General features: G+C 37.8%; 2 protein-coding genes across 3 annotated transcripts in view; one reads left to right on the top strand and one right to left on the bottom strand.

Moving 5' to 3' along the window:
* The window catches only part of Rad51b (RAD51 paralog B), a 574,557-nt gene extending 569,315 nt beyond the window's left edge, over positions 1 to 5,242 (bottom strand). Inside the window, exons 1-3 of the mRNA XM_076848311.1 lie at positions 5,074 to 5,242; positions 2,063 to 2,176; positions 469 to 582 (exon numbers count right to left, since the gene is read on the bottom strand). Coding sequence (XP_076704426.1) covers positions 469 to 582; positions 2,063 to 2,146 — 198 coding nt within the window. The 5' untranslated portion in view covers positions 2,147 to 2,176; positions 5,074 to 5,242. The remainder of the gene's footprint in view (positions 1 to 468; positions 583 to 2,062; positions 2,177 to 5,073) is intronic.
* A 1,328-nt stretch (positions 5,243 to 6,570) lies between these two features.
* Positions 6,571 to 18,366, top strand: part of Zfyve26 (zinc finger FYVE-type containing 26) — a 59,619-nt gene continuing 47,823 nt past the window's right edge. For both annotated transcript variants that reach the window (XM_076850328.2, XM_076850327.2), the window contains exons 1-8: positions 6,571 to 6,630; positions 7,102 to 7,378; positions 9,173 to 9,251; positions 13,882 to 13,971; positions 15,543 to 16,065; positions 16,488 to 16,618; positions 17,192 to 17,356; positions 17,499 to 17,587. In XM_076850328.2, coding sequence (XP_076706443.2) covers positions 7,185 to 7,378; positions 9,173 to 9,251; positions 13,882 to 13,971; positions 15,543 to 16,065; positions 16,488 to 16,618; positions 17,192 to 17,356; positions 17,499 to 17,587 — 1,271 coding nt within the window. In that variant the 5' untranslated portion in view covers positions 6,571 to 6,630; positions 7,102 to 7,184. The remainder of the gene's footprint in view (positions 6,631 to 7,101; positions 7,379 to 9,172; positions 9,252 to 13,881; positions 13,972 to 15,542; positions 16,066 to 16,487; positions 16,619 to 17,191; positions 17,357 to 17,498; positions 17,588 to 18,366) is intronic.

Here is an 18,366-nt window from a genome sequence, read left to right on the forward strand (position 1 = left end):
ATAAAGAACTTCAGCTTTTCCCAAGAGTAAGGATAACATTTTGGACATTATTTGTTCAGTTAATAAGCAAGTATATGTATTTTATAATATGGAGTAAGTAATGATGGTAAAAGTTAAGTATGACAGAGAAAAAAGGACATTCAAAAATTAAGTATGTTATAATTTAACCACAAAGTCCTCAAATCTTACCCAAATAAATGACAAATAAAGATGACCTTTTGAAATACCACTATTAGCTGCAGAAAAAAGAAAACTTCCTGTTGCTCCCTAATTCCTACATTTAGGAATTGTCTCGTATGATTTTATAAACCTCATAAATTTTTCACATGTATTCTCATTAGAGGACTAACATTATGGTAAGATACTTGATACTTCTGAAGTACTCATCTCTACTTTTGCTTCATCCAAAAAAAAATTTTAAATGAGACAAAGAATCATTGCATAATCAAATCAAAAAATAGATGATACCGTTTGCATTTGTGGGGCACAGGCCCTGCTGACCATACGCAGAAGTTCATGGACACCTCGGTAACTCAGGCCAGTTACCTTCATAAGTTCCAGTGGGGAAAGACATAAAAAGTCCTAAAGAGACAAAGAGAATATTTTAAACACAAATGTGAAACAAGGATATTGGAATAAAAGGAAATTTTCAATTGACATTGCCCTTATGTAGATATAAATGTAATTATTTGCAGATCAAAGATTTATGCATTCTTTCTTCTTTGCTGTGCTAGGGATTGAACCTAGGGCCTCACACATGCTAGGCAAATGCTCTACCACTGAACCACACCCCAGCCCTATGCATTTTTTTATTGTATTTTTCCCCTAAACATGCCTTAACTAAAAATATGATGACATAATCTTATATTCTAATTATTAGTTCAATCAGCATATATCAGAAGACATACCAGGCAACATTACATAGCAGTAGCATCCAATTCAGGTTTATATGAACACTGCACTTGTACCAGAAAGAATCTGGCCTAAGAAAGAATGTGGTGCATATTTGTATGCACCCAGAAAGTGTCAGGTTGCAATGTATTTCTTGGGGTACACTTCAGTGGCAGAGCACTTGCCTAGCATGCATGTGGCCCCGAATTTGATCCTGAGCACTGAAAAAATAAAAGGTGTTTATTTCTAATTTAAAGTTTACTCAGATAAAGTATTTGATAATTGAGAGAAAATAGGGCTGAATGTGGAATAAAATGTTAAATTTCATACTTTTTAGAGCATTCTGAAATATGAACAAGAGGATTATTAAATGTATAATGGGGGAACCACAGATGCACTTAACATACCAACTGATTCAAAAAGAATCAAGTATGCTCTGAAATCTATCTTGTTAAGGATAAAATCCTAAAATAAATCCTTAAACTTTTTCCCCCCTCCTGAAAGGAAATTATTTCATTACAGTGCTTATTAAAAATGCAATATTTGCTCTATGTATTTCTCAGCCTTCATTAATGAGAAAATAGTACTAAAAATTAGTTGTAACTATTAATTTCTCTTCCAAGAGAAATTTCCCATGTTGAATACCATCTCCTAATTTCAGTAAAAATATGTAACTACAAAAAGTAGATAAAAATTTCTGTACAGTCCCAAATAAATGGTATGAGTATATTTCACCTTACATCTCCTAAAATGCAAAAATATTAAATTTCAGTAAATGAAATTACATTTGGAAATGCAAACTAAGTGGCTTATGGAAAAGCACCATCATTCAACTTTTTTTGGGGGGGGTTGGGGGGGAGAAGATGCGGGGCAAACCTAAGTTTTTATGTTCCAGGTTTAAGAATTATCAAAGTGAACTGGGGTTTTGACTCAGAGGTGGAGTGCTTGCCTAGCACAAGTGAGGCACTGGGTTCAATCCTCAGCACCACATAAAAATAAATTAATTAAATAGAGGTATTGTGTCCATCTACAACTTAAAAAAATTAAAAATAAAACAAAGGAACGTGGCTAAGGTGATTAGCCATTAAAGAAAAAAGAATTATTAAAGTATATTTAAAGTTAATTGGGCATAAAAATCTCCTAACAAAAAACATTAACTATTAAGTTTTACCTGACAGGTGACAATCTGATGTCTGCTCAGACGGTCACACAGCTCTTGAGTTAAACCCACTCGTCTTAGTTTCTTGCTACCCATGCTTCCAGATCCAGCAAAGAAAAGAAGAACCTTGAAAAGAACATCAGAAAATAATATACATGATAGTGGATGGGCTTTCCAAAACACTTTATAAAATAAAAAATTTTTCAAGTTTCTCCATGTGCAAAAAGAAATGTGATATGTAAATGATTAAGAAAGAAAAAATGATGGCTTTAAAGAGGAGGAAACACCTATTTATTCAACACACAAAACAAGACAACCTCAGAATGTGCATTTCACACAATTCTTTGATATTTATTCCATAAATTGTTATATATTTATTCCATAAATTGTTATATATTTCATAATTATATAGCATCTTAAGATTGTCAGGATATTTATAGTTTATTTGGATATGTAATTAATTCAAGGCATATATCCAAACAGCACCCCTAGAAGTCTTTATTTTTATTGCACTATAACAATAACAGCTAAATTTATTGAGTACCTCCTTTATGCCAGGCACTGTTCCAAAAGCTTTACCTTAATTATCACATATAATATTTTCACAAGGCCTAAAAGGAAAGTAGATTATTGGACCCTCTTTTATATATGAGAAAACTAAACTGGAAATGTCTGCTAACAGAAAAAGTAAATGATAGGACTGGAGTTGTGGCTCAGTGGTAGAGCGCTTGCCTAGCATGTGTGATGCACTAGATTTGATTCTCAGCACCACATATAAGCAAATAAATAAATAAAGGTCCATCAATAAGTAATAAAAATATTTTTTAAATAAGTAAATGGTGGATTCAGAACCCAGCAATCTGACTCTGAGGCCTATCTTCTTTTTTTTTGGGGGGGGGGTGGGGACTGAACTCAGGGGCACTCAACCACTGAGCCACATCCCCAGGCCTATTTTGTATTTTATTTAGAGACAGGGTCTCACTGAATTGCTAAGTGCCTCACTTTTGCTGAGGCTGGCTTTGAACTTGTGATCCTCCTGCCTCAACCTTCTGAGCCACTGGGATTACAGGCATGCGCCACTGTACCGGACTGAGACCTATCTTCTTAACCATTACACCCTACTGCAAGTCCAGAATCATATTAAACCTTCCTTTTTTCTAGGAGCCAGAACAAACCAGAATCAAATGAGATTTATTATGGTTATTATCTATGAATCAAAATTGTTCTTTATTATAATAGCTGCTTATAATATCAATGCAATTAAATTTCATTCTTGTTGTATCTTGCTGAGAGCAAATGAGGCTCATGAAATGTTTGTTTTTGGAGAGCTAGAACAGAATCATTACGACTTCCCTAACAATAATAATGCATACAAAGGAAAGGCTGTGTACCTCACCTGAGGTGGCAAAGCATTCTCTGAAAAGAGTAGAAATAGGAACTCATCATTGCTCCAGGGAAAAAAGCAATATAATTATCAGTAATATTTTGGAACACATTCCACAAACATAAATTATATGACCCTCATTTTCTAATGGGAATTTCTTAGTATTGATTTGTTTTCCCCAATAGAAAGTTTACAAAGTGACATCTACCTGCTAGATTATTGTTTAGTATCTTTTCAGATCAGGTAGTTCCAGGCAATAATACCATTTAGACTGATAAATTCAGTGGGTCAAAAATAGAACAACTAAAAAAGTAACCCCCAAACTACAGAGATTTTTAACAATAACCAAACTGCTAACTTTGTTTTAACAAGGCCTGGACTAACTGCATACTGTTTTTGGTCACTCCCCATTTTACCAAAAACAAAAACAAAGAAATAAAAAACATTCCATTCAATTTGTTCCTTCCACAGATACTTCTTAAGTACAAACTCTGCTGAACTCTGGGACAGAAGAATCATTCAGATATATTTCCTCCCCTTTGGGTACACACAGTGGAGAAATGCAAAGAGATGTACATATACACAAATAACTACAGTCATGCAGTAAGTGTTGCTATTTAAGTGCTATGGGAGCTGATAGGAAGAAATCGCCAACTGGCCTGAAAAAGTTAGGTCAGTGTCACAGTCTTGCCAGTTTTCTAAAAACTTACTTTTATCCATTAAAACATCCCACAGGCACATCAGGCCACAGAATAAATTCCATACTTCTTAGGATCATATTTTTAAAACTTTAAAGGTGGGTCCTGTATGTTCATTCACACATCAAATTGCAAGGCTCATATCCTGTCCTTCCTGGCAAAAGTTACTTACCTGCCAGTATATTGGTTACCTCATCTGTAAAACGGAGGTAACTTTAATATCAATTTCATAGGATAGCAGCGAGGGGTTAAAAGACTTAGGTTGTGGCTGGCACACAGCGCTGGGTTCATTCAGCAAACATCATCTAACCTGCTCTCCATCCAAAAGGTATCTTGGTAGGTTACTCAAGCACCCTCTAGCCTCCCTGACCTCCCTCCACGTTTCTTCCTCTCCCACGTTTCCATCACGCTTTGTACATATTTGTTTCATAATCTTATTAAGGCATCTTTGTTTCTTCCTGCTGCGTACATGTGTGCCCATCTATGTGTTTTGGAGGCGAGGAGAGAAACTTAAACCCCGAAAATTGAGCTCTTTCCACTCCGCCACCAAGAAAAATCCTGTTAGACTTTTAATGAAAACTGTGAAGTAACAATACTATCTGAAATTTGCATGTTTTGCCTCATTTTACAGATAAGGCTACTGAGTCACGAAGTTGAGAAACGCGCAAGTCAAACACCTAAACCATTGGTGGAGCCCGCCTTTGAATCCAAGCTCTTCAACACCACCTGAAGTGAGACCGTCCCTGAACTTCCCCTAACGACAGGATTCCCTAGACCCCGATCTGCCTTAAGTGGTGATGGTATGTGTGCGCTTGGGAGAGGGGAGATGAAAACGTTACGGGAGGAAAAAGCTTTCTTCCACAAAGGGCACCTTCCAAGCATCCCCCCCACCCCCGCAAAGGCCACCCGACCTGAAGCGGGATTCCCGTCAAGAGCCCTACCCAGCATCCAAGAGAGGCTCTCCGCCACCCCGACAGCAATATCCACGGGCTCAGGAAGGGAACCGGAAATAATGAGAATACCCACTTCCCTACAACTGTTCCCCACAAGAAACTTTCCAGTACCAAGTGTGCAGCTTACAACTTTCAAAGTTTCCCCCACTCTTCACACAGTCCCCCGCGGAAAGCGCCGCAGAACAACAACCGGAGCGCTGGTTGGTCGCCATCATGGCTATTTATCCAATCAGAGGCAAGCTCAAGCCCAGGTGGCTCCGATGCTTACTGGGAATTGTAGTTCTGACTACCTAAATCTATGGTGGGGTTCCGTTTTTTTGTCTTTTTTGGAACTGGGGGTCGAATCCAGGGCTTTGCGAATGCAAGGCAGACGCTTTGCCACTGAGCTACATCCCAGCCCAACCTAAATCTATGTATGATCTACGAATCAGAGTCAATTTCTCATTATAGTGATCCTCAAAATCCGGTGTAGGAACATCACCAAGAGAGTGTGAAGCAAAGGAAACCTTGCTTGGAGTTTTCTATTTTCTTTCATGTACTATAATATTTAAAAATTGTTTAATGTACGAGAGAGGCATGTTTTCTGGGGGATAGATATCAATCTGCTCATCATAGAGAGTTTTTAGAAGAGGATCTTGTGTTTAATTTGCCCTTTTCAAAAATAGTTTGGGAACTGCTTATTGAAATTGCTCAAACCGAAAAACACACATTGGGGAAACCCATGGGTCTCTAGCTGAAAACAAACACAAAAGAAAGCAAACAGAAAGTTTAGTGTAAATGCAGTCGCAGTGAGGAAACCTAATATACCACTAAGACTTGATTTCAGAGTATTATTACATTCGCAAAAAGCCTTTGTTCGTTCTTTGCTCTCCCCTGTGCAACTCCTCCGTGAATACCTCGATTTTATAATTTAGACCACTGTAACCTAATTATTGTCCTGCACCCCTCCTTTGAGAAGAGGTATCTTGCCTCATTCGAGGGAAATGGACCTGGCACATTGTTCAATTAACGGTTGCTGAGAAAATGAGGAAATAAATAAATGGAGTGAAGCAGAAGAATATGAAAATTCAGACCACAGAGCTCTGGGATTATAAGAGAGCCCAAGTTGAATAATAACGGAGAATAGCCCTGGTATCCCTAGAGTCTAGCAAAGCATTGTCACTGGTTGGCACTAAACAAGTGTTGACTTCCAATGCTATGAAGAGCAGGAAAAAAAAAAATAGAGGAATATCAATTGTTCCTGCCTCCTGCTCCACCCAAGGCCGAATTGAAAGTGTTGAGAGGAGGAGCTGTCGTAATTGAGAGGGGCTGGTCCCTAGCCAAGCTAGCTGAATTAACTCTTTGCGAGCTTTCGCTACTGGTGAGATGGAATCACGTGACTCAAACATGGCACTAAATTTACGTCCTCCCTCCACTGAGCCAATAGGAATGCACTGTCAGCCGTCGTCACCGCCCCCACCGCCTCTGTTCTCGGAGGATCTGTCACCTGACTCGTCCCAAACATGGCTGCGCTGGAAGCTCTTTTGCTTTGGGCGCGGGGAGCAGGTGAGTAGAAGGCGCCAGGGAGAAAGCAGGGCGCTCTCCAAGACCCGGGTAGTAAGTGTCCCCGCTTCCCTCACCCCCCTTCCCCCGCTAGCCCCCCACTTCAGGCTTTCGTCTCCTGGTCTTCAGTCCTCTGGCTTAATTGAAGGCTCAAATGAGGGGAATTCCTGCTGAATTTTTCATCCTTGCCGCGGCGACCATCTAGGGATTTGGAGCCGGACTGGCACAGTGTTTAACAGAGAATATGGAAATCAAGTTATGGGTCGGACTCCGGGCTAATACGATGGTTAATATTATCAAATATAGGATCTTCAATGGTATCCACACTTTGGAGAAAGTGGTAGGTCTTAAAAAGAGATGGTAACATCAAATTAAACTTAATAAGGAGAGTGATTCCCGCCTTTCCTAGTCGGGCCAGTAGTTGCTGGTTTAAATAGAGTTCGGTTTCTTCTCACTGTCGTACATTGTTCCTAGGAGGTGCTCCACGAATGAGAAAATTGAGGATGTGTTCCGCGTAACTCATCTCTGTCTATCTCCCTGCACTGTGTGCTGGGAAAATGAATCATCCATTTGGAGAAGAAGAAACTGCTACCTTGAAACAGCTTTTGGGGTTTTTCTGTGAGTGCCTGCGGAGGGGAGAATGGGAGCTGGCACAGGCATGTGTACATCAGCTACACGAAGGGCACGGGGATATCCCAAAGAGGGTGGAAGACATACTTCGGGCACTGGTGCTGTGTCCAGATCTGCTGAGGTAAGGATCTCCCTTTTTGACAGGGAATTTCAGGATAGAAGACACATGGTTCAATATGTGGGCTTTGGTTAATGTAGTCCATTCAACTATCTTCTAAGAATTAGAGAACACAGTGTATTTCACATACTCTGAAATTTTCCTAATATGTGCCCATTACTTTTACCAATATAGTCCATTGGTTTGGGGTTATGATCTAGAACTGGATTTAAGCCTGGCCACAAATTGTGCCTTAAACTACCATTTCTTGGCATATATGCATTAAAAAGTATTTTCTTTACCTCCAAAAAGCAAATCCTGCTCTAGTCTAGATTTTGGTGTAGTTTTTCCCAGTTTCCACTAATTGTGCCATATCATATAACTATAGTACAATATTAAAACCTGGAAATTTTTTTTAAATTTTTCCTCACTATGTATTTTTTTTAGAGAGAGAAAGAGAGAATTTTTTAATATTTATTTTTTAGTTCTTGGTGGACACAACATCTTTGTTTTGTATGTGGTGCTGAGGATCGAACCCGGGCCACATGCATGCCAGGCGAGCACGCTACCACTTGAGCCACATCCCCAGCCCCAAAACCTGGAAATTGACACTGGTATATTACTGTTCACTAAAACTTGATTTAGTTTTCACCATTTTTTAAGTCTGTATTCATTTGTTATTGATAATTCTATGCAATATTATCCATATTATCCCATAGTAATAAAGATACAGAACTATTGCATCACTGCAAAAGAATTTCCTCACCTCTTTTTATTTGCACTATAACCCTTCCTTGTCTCCTGGTAACCACATTTCTCCATCCAAGATTTTTAATGAAGTTCTGCCTGATGGTGCTATTACTAGTGGTACAGGAATGAAATGTACTGTTTTTGTCTTTCCTTGGCTTGTCCTTACTTTAACCATTATTTACAGTATTGAAGTATTGTATTAGCACATAAAGAGTAGAGAAACAAATGATCCTTTTCTTCCTTTATTTGTTTAGGTTCTAGCTGGTTATTGTCTGCATTACTAATTTCAAAGAAAGGCTTATGAATTCCTATAACTCTTTTGCATATAATTAAAAATAAATTTTTATGAACTTCCTTTTTTCTTTTATATTTGATTAATTGTTTATGTTTAAGAATATACTTTAGATAGAATTAGCTGTTGCAATTTTCTCTGTAATATTTATATTTAAAAGTAAGACTAACTCACTGGGCACAGTGTCACACATCTATAATCCCAGCAGCTCAGGAGGCTGAAATAGGCGGATCACAAATTGGAGGCCAGCCTCAGTAATTTAGCAATTTCCTAAACAACCTAGCGAGGCCCTAAGCAACACAGCAAGACCTGGTCTCAAAATTAAAAATAAAAAGGGATGGGGTTGTAGCTCAGTGGTAAAGCATCCCTAGGTTCAATCCCCAGTACCAAATAAATAAATAAATAAGATTAAGTTGGCCATAGTGAAGAATGCCTATCATCCCAGACACTCTGGAGACTCCCTTGGGCCCAGCCCAGGAATTGGACACTAGCTTGAGTAATGTAGCAAGACCCTGTCTCAAAAAATAAAAAAATAAAAATAAAAAAGATTGAGTAAAGAGGTAGAGGTTGGTTAAGACTTTCAAGGAAGCTGCCAGCTCTATTCTAGGGTTTATGTTTTATTGAGCTACTATATATAACTGAAAAATTTTATTAGGACTTGCCTGTTCAGGCTTAAATGGACTTTCTGATTTACTAAAAACTAAATCTTGGATTACAAAAGAGAAAAGGTCAGTAGAAACTCTGTTTTACAAAATTTTTCTTTTCACTTTGTTCAGATGTGAGCAGGACATCAGCCCTCAAAGATTAGCCTGGCTCTGGTTACTAGTACTAGAAAAATGGTTGGCCCAGGAAAAGGTAAGAAAATTTACATTTAAATTTTCTCCTAAGGCATTCACTGAGAAGAACTTAGAAGTAGTTATGGGATTTTCCATCTATTTGTTACTTCCTTTATTACAAAAGTGGTCATAATCTTTCTCAGTATTATCAGTGAGAGTTGTTTAAACAGTTATTGCTGTCTCCTTACCTAAATTCCTTCATTAATTCACTAACATACATTGGCATATAAAAGCCAATGATGATGCCATTTTGTTAAATACCACTATGAGTCTTGTGCTTAAAGAGAACTTGGCGAAACTCAGTTATAAGGGTCAAGATAGCAAATAAAATATGAACCCATACATTTGGATCTATTCAGCATTCAAGTATTAGAGAATGGGCTGAGCTGAAAATTGATTTTTATTCTACAAATCTTTTCACTAGTCTAAAACAGTGAAATCTTATGGATGTAAGCTCTGTTAGTAATTTAATAATGCGTAAGAATTGAATTAAAATTTAAGTAAATATAAAAATATAGCAAATTAATAGTGAAAGAAAACTGATAAGATAGTGCTTTCTTTTTTTTTTTTCTTTTTTAGGGAAATCTTCCAAAATCTCTTTTAGAAGAGCTTATTATTAGAGATAGAGATCCATTGAAGGAATTTCTGTGAATCAATTTCATATTGAACCAGAAAATTTAAAATATAAGTGAGGAGGCTGGCAAGATGGTACATACGAGTAGTCCCAGCCACTAAAGAGGCTGAGGTAGAATGATTGCTTGAGTCTAGGAACTAAAGGGCGTGGCAGCAAGACCCCATCTCAAAAAGAAAGGACAGGAAAGGAAAAAAAAGAAAAAAGAAGGGATTGGTTGACTTAAGTGAGGAACCTCTGACGTACCATATAGTTAATTGACAGAACTGGAGCTGAAACCAAGATTTGACTCCTAATCCTTTGCTTTTCATACTTCAACATTATTTTTTGGCCTACATGGAGTTAAAAGTGAGAACTTCTGTTTTTGAAATGTCTATCATTTAGCCTAATTTTTCTTATTTTTACTCCCTCAGTCATGAGGATTAATTTTGTCTTTAATGGGACATTTATCCTTCACACAGCTGTCAGAAAGTAACAAATTGCTGATCTAAATGTATCGCTTACCCAGGTGTTGGCAAACTGCCTACTAAAGAGAAAAGACAGAAAGGTAGCCCGAGGGGAGAAGAGAGAGAAAAGACTGAAAAATGATGACACAGGATAATTAAGAGTTAGAATTAAAAGAAAAAAACTTGAACTAAAATAGAAATTTCCTCCCATGCTCCCTCTCCCTACCCCACTATGAGATGAATTCTAGATAGAGCAGAGGGGTAGGAGGGAAAGGGAGGGTGCATGGATTTAGAAATGATGGTAGAATGTGATGGACATTATTATCCAAACTACATGTACGAAGATGTGAATTGGTGTGAATATACTTTGTATACAACCAGAGATATGAAAAATTGTGCTCTGTATGTGTAATAAGAATTGTAATACATTCTGCTGTCATATAAAATAAAAAATTAATTAAAAAATAAAAATTACATATGTAATAAAGAAATAAAGTAGAAATATCATAGCTGCAGTAATATCTTAAAGAAAAGAAATCTTATGACTGATGAAGGATCTCTAGTACAGACATGAAATTTGTCAAACCAAATGAACTTTCCTCTCAGTGGAAGCTGCTTGCTTACTTGATGCCTGATTGGTCACTTATTTTCTAGATAGTTGCTCAGCTATATCAAGCAGTGGATTTCAATTCTCTGACTCCTTGGGTTTGTTTGTTTTTGTTTTGTTTTGTTTTGTTTTAACATCATAGATCATTTAGTCTATATAGGTCTGGTAACTCATTTAATTTAAATGTTTGTGAGAATATTTTTGTTCACTTCCCTGGCTTCTTAGGTGCAGACCAAGAGTGGTTCTTGTTTCTTCCAACAGCACAGATCATTTGGTCTTTAAAGCTCTGATGACTTGCTTATTTAAATAGTTATGAGAATGTTTTTGTTGCTCAGAATTTTTAAACTTTATATAAGGCCCAATATTTCAAATGCATTCTTAGAGTAGTTCAACAAGGCAGTTATTTTCCTGAAAGTGCCTTCATCTTCTAAGAATGTGCTGGCTATCTGTTCTTTTCAATGATTCCCACCATCTGCCAAAAAGCTTCCTTTACAATTATTAAAAGAAGCAATGACTGTTTTTCCTTTTCTTCATTCACCTTTGTCTTCAATCTCTTTATCATGCAGGGAGTTATCTCTACATGTATCTAGATATGTATAAAGATTTAACTGTGCAGATGCTCACTGCTATATAGCTTCTAATACAGGAAAACTAGAAACCACTCCCCTTTCCATAGTACAGGACTGGTTAATAAATGAAGTATATTTATATGTAAAATACTATGCCACTATTGAAAATTACATGGAATATGATTTTCAGTGACATGAATGTTTATATTCTCCAAGTGAATAAAAGCAGTTTAGAAAAAAGTATGTGTGGTATACATGCTTAAAAAAGAAATGCATAGAAAAATGACCTAAGTGCTCTTAGACCACAACATTAATAGTAGTTCTCCTCCATTAGGAAGATTAGATATTTTTAAATATTTATAACATATATAGTTTTTTAGTTTTCATATTTGTATACTCTAATTTTCACCAACATTGAGCATACCTTGCTTTTATAGTAAGGAAATCTGTGCTTAGAAACAGTGAGCAACTTCTTGGCTGTTTTAAAAATATTAGTCATTTATGGTCCTGCATATGCTTAAAGTAAATTCACCAATAAAATAAATATGAGCTAATCATTCTTTAGAATTCTAAATAAAGACTTAAAATGTTAACCAGAGTATTAAGGACTTGTTGTCTTAGATATCTTATCTGTTTTTTCCACTTCTCAAAAGAAACACTATTCAGCTTCTCAGCATGAACTTCCAATGTTGAGCATTATACAAGCATTCATATGGAATTGGTACATGTTAGGAAAGAGTATGGTAAGAAGTAATAAGATTTTGGACTACAAACACTTTAGATCATGCTAGCCTTTGATGTGATAAATGGCACATGAAAGGAGGAAGTGTGCTCTGGTGTTCTAACCACTTCTCATACACACACACACACACACACTCCTACAGGTGCTTCCTGCCTTCCAGTAAAACTCATCTTTGGGAAGCTTTAATCAGAGTCCTGATTTATGAATGTCTCTAATTCATTGTTTGCAGAATTAGTCCCAGGCTCTTATTTTTGTTTCTAGAAAAACAAAAGACTCTATTTTGAGTTTTCAGGAGCAGGTGTTGGGAAATTATTGTGAAACAAGCAAATATAGAAAGGGTCATAGGTTTCCTCTCTATTCATACATTGGACATTGCTGATGGCATGATCTCATTAACAAACATTGGGATCAGCCGGCATGATTGCACATACCTGTAGTCCCAGGCTCTTGGGAGATTGAGGCAGGAGGATCACTTGAACTCAGGAATTCAAGGCCACATAGTGAGACCCTGTCTCAAAGAAACAAAAACAAAAGTTATCTTTTGGGCTGGGGAATGTGGCTCAGTGGTAGAGTACTAACCCAACATTCAGGAAGTTGTGGGTTCAATCCATGGCACCACAAAAGAAAAAATGTGTGTGTGTGTGTGTGTGTGTGTGTTATATATATATATAGAGAGAGAGATGATATACACGTATAAATTTATATATATTTATATATATATATATATATATATATATATATATATATATATATAAAACAAGCGTGTATATGTATACATATAATGCATGTATATTTATTTATTTATGATTCACTTTTTCCTTTTCATGTTTGGAATAATTTGAAAATACTCCCAACTATTTCATCTCTATAAAGATTATCTGTAAAAATACATAACTATTTGCAACAAGTTTGTTTGGTTTGGAAATTAAATGAAATTTTTAAAAATGTGATGTACAAAACACCATAATAATAATTATGAATAAACATTAGATCCCTTCCCCTTTACTTTTCTTCTCCACCTAATATTGAGTATAATAAATACCATAAACAGGGATTTGGATTAAAAGAAGATTATGTGGGTCATACCCACCCAAACTTACCCATGACCGGGTGTTTTGGACATAGCAAGGGAGATTATTGGGAAAAGAGCTCAAGTGATTTAAAAAAAGAAAAGAAAAGAAAGTCATATGAAAGGAACAAACCTTGGAATTTAAAGCCAATCCATATAGGCTTTATTATTAGTTTTTAAGAGAGGAATTTGTCCAAGTTTAACTGTCTTGGTTTATAAGAAAGTTATCTGAAAACATATTCAATTTAGTGATTAAAAATACTTTATCTTAGAGAAGTAGCAGAAATGAAACTAACTGGAGAGAAATAATTTTAATATTTCTTATTTTAATATTTGAGTTTTGGGGTTTTTTAAATTTTTTTTAGTTGTAGATAGACACAATATCTTTATTTTATTTATTTTTATTTGGTGCTGAGGATTGAACCCAGTGCCTCATGCATGCAAGGCAAGCACTTTACCACTGAGCTACAACTCCAGCCCTTAATATTTGTTAATATTAAAATATTATTAAAAATTTGTTTCAGAATTTCTTATTTTAATATTTGTTTAAAAAAGCATATGCCTAATCTCTGTACTTCCTTCTAGAAGTTACTCCCTGCCATCATCCGGAGAAAGCTTGAGTTTCTTTTTTTGTCTGAAGACCTCCAAGGTGACATTCCAGAGGACATCCTCAAGGTGAGAAAAAGCCTAAGGCCATCTGTGCTGTCTCTAAACAAGCCCAACTTTCAGAGACCCATCAGAGAAAATGTCTCCAAGATGTTAGCTGCACCTTATTCTCAGGGAAGACAAGGTAGAAGCCCCTGTGAGGGGAGGTTAAGAAGGCAAACTTTTCTGTTATTAGAATCCTTGAGGTAGATTTTTCCAGAGGTACTAACTATAGCTTGGGATCAATTTTTTTTTTTCATTTCACATAGAAGGAATAAGTAACATGGATTTAAATTTAAATTAAATGTTTGAATTTTTGACCAGTAGATGATAACAAATATGAAGAGAGAGGAACTAATATTTGGTAAATATCTTCTATAGCAGATATACTGAATGTGTTACAATAATTCCTCACAACAACCTTCTGGAGATTCAGTATTCTAAGTATTAACTATGTAGTATGTATGAATTACCACATACATGTTTGATATATGTTCTGAAGCTCTATACTTATTTTGTTTTTTCTTTCTTTCCTTTTTCTGGTATTGGGGATCAATGCCAGGGCTTTGCACATGCTAAGCAAGTGCTCTTAAAGTGGGGACTTTCACTTGTATTGGGTCAAAGACTCATCGTCTCACTTAATGAAGAGGCATTGCAAAAACACCATTTATAGGCACGTGCCTGAAGTGTGAGAAATAACCTACTTCGTATCCTCCTTTTCTCCCTCCACCTTACTCTTCAAACAGGCTAACCAGAGTCTTGCTTTTGAGGGCTAATGGTCTGGTTGGGGAGGAAAGACTGATACCTATGAGACAATTTAGTCTCCATATGGTACTAATTTTTAATTACATTGAAATTGTGTGGATTCAAAATATTTTAAAAGTGTCTTAGTCTCTTTTCTACTTCTGTAACTGAATACACAGACTGCATAATTTATAAAAAATAGAGGTTTGTTTAGTTTGTGGTTCTGTGTGCTTGGAAGAAGAACATGGCACTGGCATCTGCTCAGCATCTCTTGAAATCCTTCCTGCTACATCACAACATGGTAGAAGGCATCACATGGCGAGACAGAATTATTGTGCTAGCTCAGGTCTCTCTCCCTCTTCTTATAAAACCACTAATATTATCTAAGCCTAATGGGGTAAAGTTTCCAATACATGAACTTTTAAAGAATACTTTCAAACTATAGAAGAAAGGTTTTGTGAAAGGAAGACTGGACTATACAAAGTAAATTCAAATGCCTTTGGATGGGCATAATATCTTACCTACCTGTTCTATGAATTTGCAGTCCCCAATTTAAGTTACCTGTACACACTTTGGAAGCAGTGGAGCGGGGCTAGCTTGAGCATGGAAGCCTTGGGGAATTGAGTTAATCTCTCTTAGCCTCAATCTCTTTATTTGTAAAATGGGGGTAATAGTGTTTTCTTCTTCAGATTATTGTAAGGATTAATTTGGTTCTTGTGTGTAAAGGGCCTAGAACAGAGTCTGGCACAAAGTAATTCCTACATAAGTGTTTGCTACTGCTACTAAACCATCAGGACATATAAATGATAATATTTTAGACATGACCACGCCCATCCCTCTCTTCATCCTCTATTTAGGAGCTGTATGAGACCTTAGCACAAGATGCAATAGTCCCTGTGTCTGACAGAAGTCTGAGAGGCGAGAACTTGACCCCTCACCTGAGCTCCGAAGCTGTCTCTGTGCTCTGGGATCTTCTGAGACGGGCTCCCCGGCCAGCACAGGCCCTGTTGGAGCTCCTGCTGGGCAATGATGATAGCACCAGCCTCTATCACTCACTTCTACAGAAGGACCTGGTGGACCTCATTCGAAAAGCACTGCAGTCTCTTCAGGGCCATGACTCTGGGTCCCCTGAAGTAGTTGATGCCATCTATAGGGCCCTGCAGACTCTGCGTTGCCCTATAGACCCACCAGGGCTTGAGTTGCGTGTCCTGTGTGAGGAACTGCTAGAGGCCTGCTGGACTGAGGGGAGTCCCCTGCAAGAGGAACGGCTGCTGGGCTGCCTGCTACACAAATCTCGACAGGGCCTGCTGTCCCTCTACAGCCAGACTTACGCAGAGAAGGTCATAGAAAAGTCACCAAGAGCTACAACCTCTGGAAAAGGTGTGTTCCTTTGTTGCTTTTCCTTGTTTTTTGGTAATGTTGATATGTCCAGCCTCTCTGAAGTTTCCCTAGACTAGTACCTTGCTTATTGTTCAAGACATCTAACAGGAGAGGCAAAGAAAGAATAGATAAGGTGTTCGTGTGTGTGTGTGTGTGTGTGTGTGTGTGTGTGTGTGTGTGTGAAAGCACAGATTTTCTAGTGTTAGTACAGAGGTGATGTGGGGAGGGAGTATTAGCAATAGCAGGAAAGTTTTGCAGAAGCTACTAAAATAAGTAAAGCTTATCTTTAAGATAAAGTGTAAAAAACCTGGTTTACAGTTTTAAAAGAACTAGCTCTCACATCAGTTGGTTTTTCAAATGGGCTCTGGCTTAAGAAAAAAGAGCTCTTGGTTCCCAGTAACCTTGTCTGGTTTGATGTTCAGTCTCACCAGATCATCCAGATCCTGAGCGGGCAATGCTGGCCGTGTTCTCCATGCCCGATCCCACCCAGGCTTGGAAAGTGGCCTTTTTCTACTGCCTAAGCAATAGCAAGCATTTCCTGGAGCAGATCCTGGTAAGTCAGTCTAAATTATTCTTCATAACAGAAGGACCTAAAACTCGTCTAGACTTTTCCATTCCTTATTTCTCTCCCACTCATTTGTGCAACACAAGCAATCTAATTAGTAGCAAGTCATTTGGTTCTGTTCATCCCACAGTCCCAGGGGACAGGAGGCTCTGAGAATCAGTAGCATTCATAATTATAGTTTTGGTTACTTTATTTTGGTCCTTTGCCAGCAAAGGACCATGTCAGCTTTCTGGAGAGAGTGAGTTAGAAATGGTCCTGGCAGTAGTACATGGCATAGCTGATAGGGAAATAACTACTCTAACCTCCCTCCAGATTGTAACTGAACTTCATTTAATTCAATAGATATTTATGAATCTCAATCTGTGTACCAAGCTCCTGTCCTAGGAGCTGGGTCTACAACAGAAATCAGGGACATATTTTAGTGAATATTTATTTCACCCAATTGGCCACTTCTGTCATTATCAGAAATCTCTTCATTGTACAATAAGCTGCTTTCCCCAGTGAGCAACTCCTTCTTTCCAGTCCACATAGTGGCCTATAGCAGCCATGTTTGACTTACAGGTAACAGCACTAACTTTGCTGAAAGAGGAAGATTTCCCAAGCCTCGGTTGCCTGCTCGATAGGGAATTCAGGCCTCTTGGTCACCTGCTCGTGCTCCTGGGCTGGACACATTGCCAGAGCCTTGAATCAGCTAAGAGGCTGCTGCAGACACTCCACAGGACTCAGGTAACTCTCATTCCACATCCCAGGTTGCCCTGGAAGTGAGTGCCATAGGACTTTGGGCCTAGGAAAATGTAGGGTTCTAGTGTCAATCACAATCTATGAATGCCAGGTACCTGAGCCAGCATCTCTTCTTCCCTGTCAATAGGACCAAGACTGTGATGAGCTCCTCAGGGATGCCTGTGATGCATTGTGGGCTCACCTGGAGGTCCTGGAGTGGTGTGTACAGCAGAGCAGGTACAGCACTGTACACCCAGTCCCCTTCCCACCATTGGACATACTTGATCTGTGATCTATATATGTGGCCATTTCAAGACATCTTCTACATAAATGTTTTGAGTTGAGGATTTGACCAGCTACAGATATTTACTCTAGCTATTACACCAGGAAATAAACATGAGTATTTATTATCTTCTCCATGATTGTCAAATCATAACTAAAGCATAATTTCAGGATGATAATGGTTCACATTTCCTAAGCACTTACTGTATGCCCGGCATTGCTCTCATCCCTTTACCTGGATGATTAAGCCTTACCATAATTCTGTGAGATAGATAATTCTTTTTAAAGGTGGGACAACTGAGGCCGAGGTGTTAAGTAACTTGCCCAGAGTTATACAGAAAGAAAATGTCATTTGTGTCCTTATTCATATGTTATCCCGAGTCACACTTCTATTCAACAAATACTCATTGAACTATGTGTGAAGCCGTGCATTTCCCTATAACTAAACATAGGTCTGGGTTCCTGTCTCGTTCTTCACCCATCTCACCAATACTTCCTGAAATAGTGCAGGCAGAAAGGGAAGTAGCATGGGACCTTTCTTCAAAGTAAAGCCACAGAAGCTTATGTCAGTGTGAAGCTGGGGAGAGGGGAGAGATTAGGAAATTTAATGGCCCCTCTGACTAGAAAGGCCGTTTATGGACAAATAAAGCTGACTTTATGGATGTGCTTCCCTGAAGGCAAATAAACCTGTGTTCTAACCCAGACCTTGAGGAGGTAAAACCTCTGGTCTTAAT

This window comes from Callospermophilus lateralis, chromosome 3 (assembly GCF_048772815.1).
Source record: "Callospermophilus lateralis isolate mCalLat2 chromosome 3, mCalLat2.hap1, whole genome shotgun sequence".
NCBI lineage: Eukaryota > Metazoa > Chordata > Mammalia > Rodentia > Sciuridae > Callospermophilus > Callospermophilus lateralis.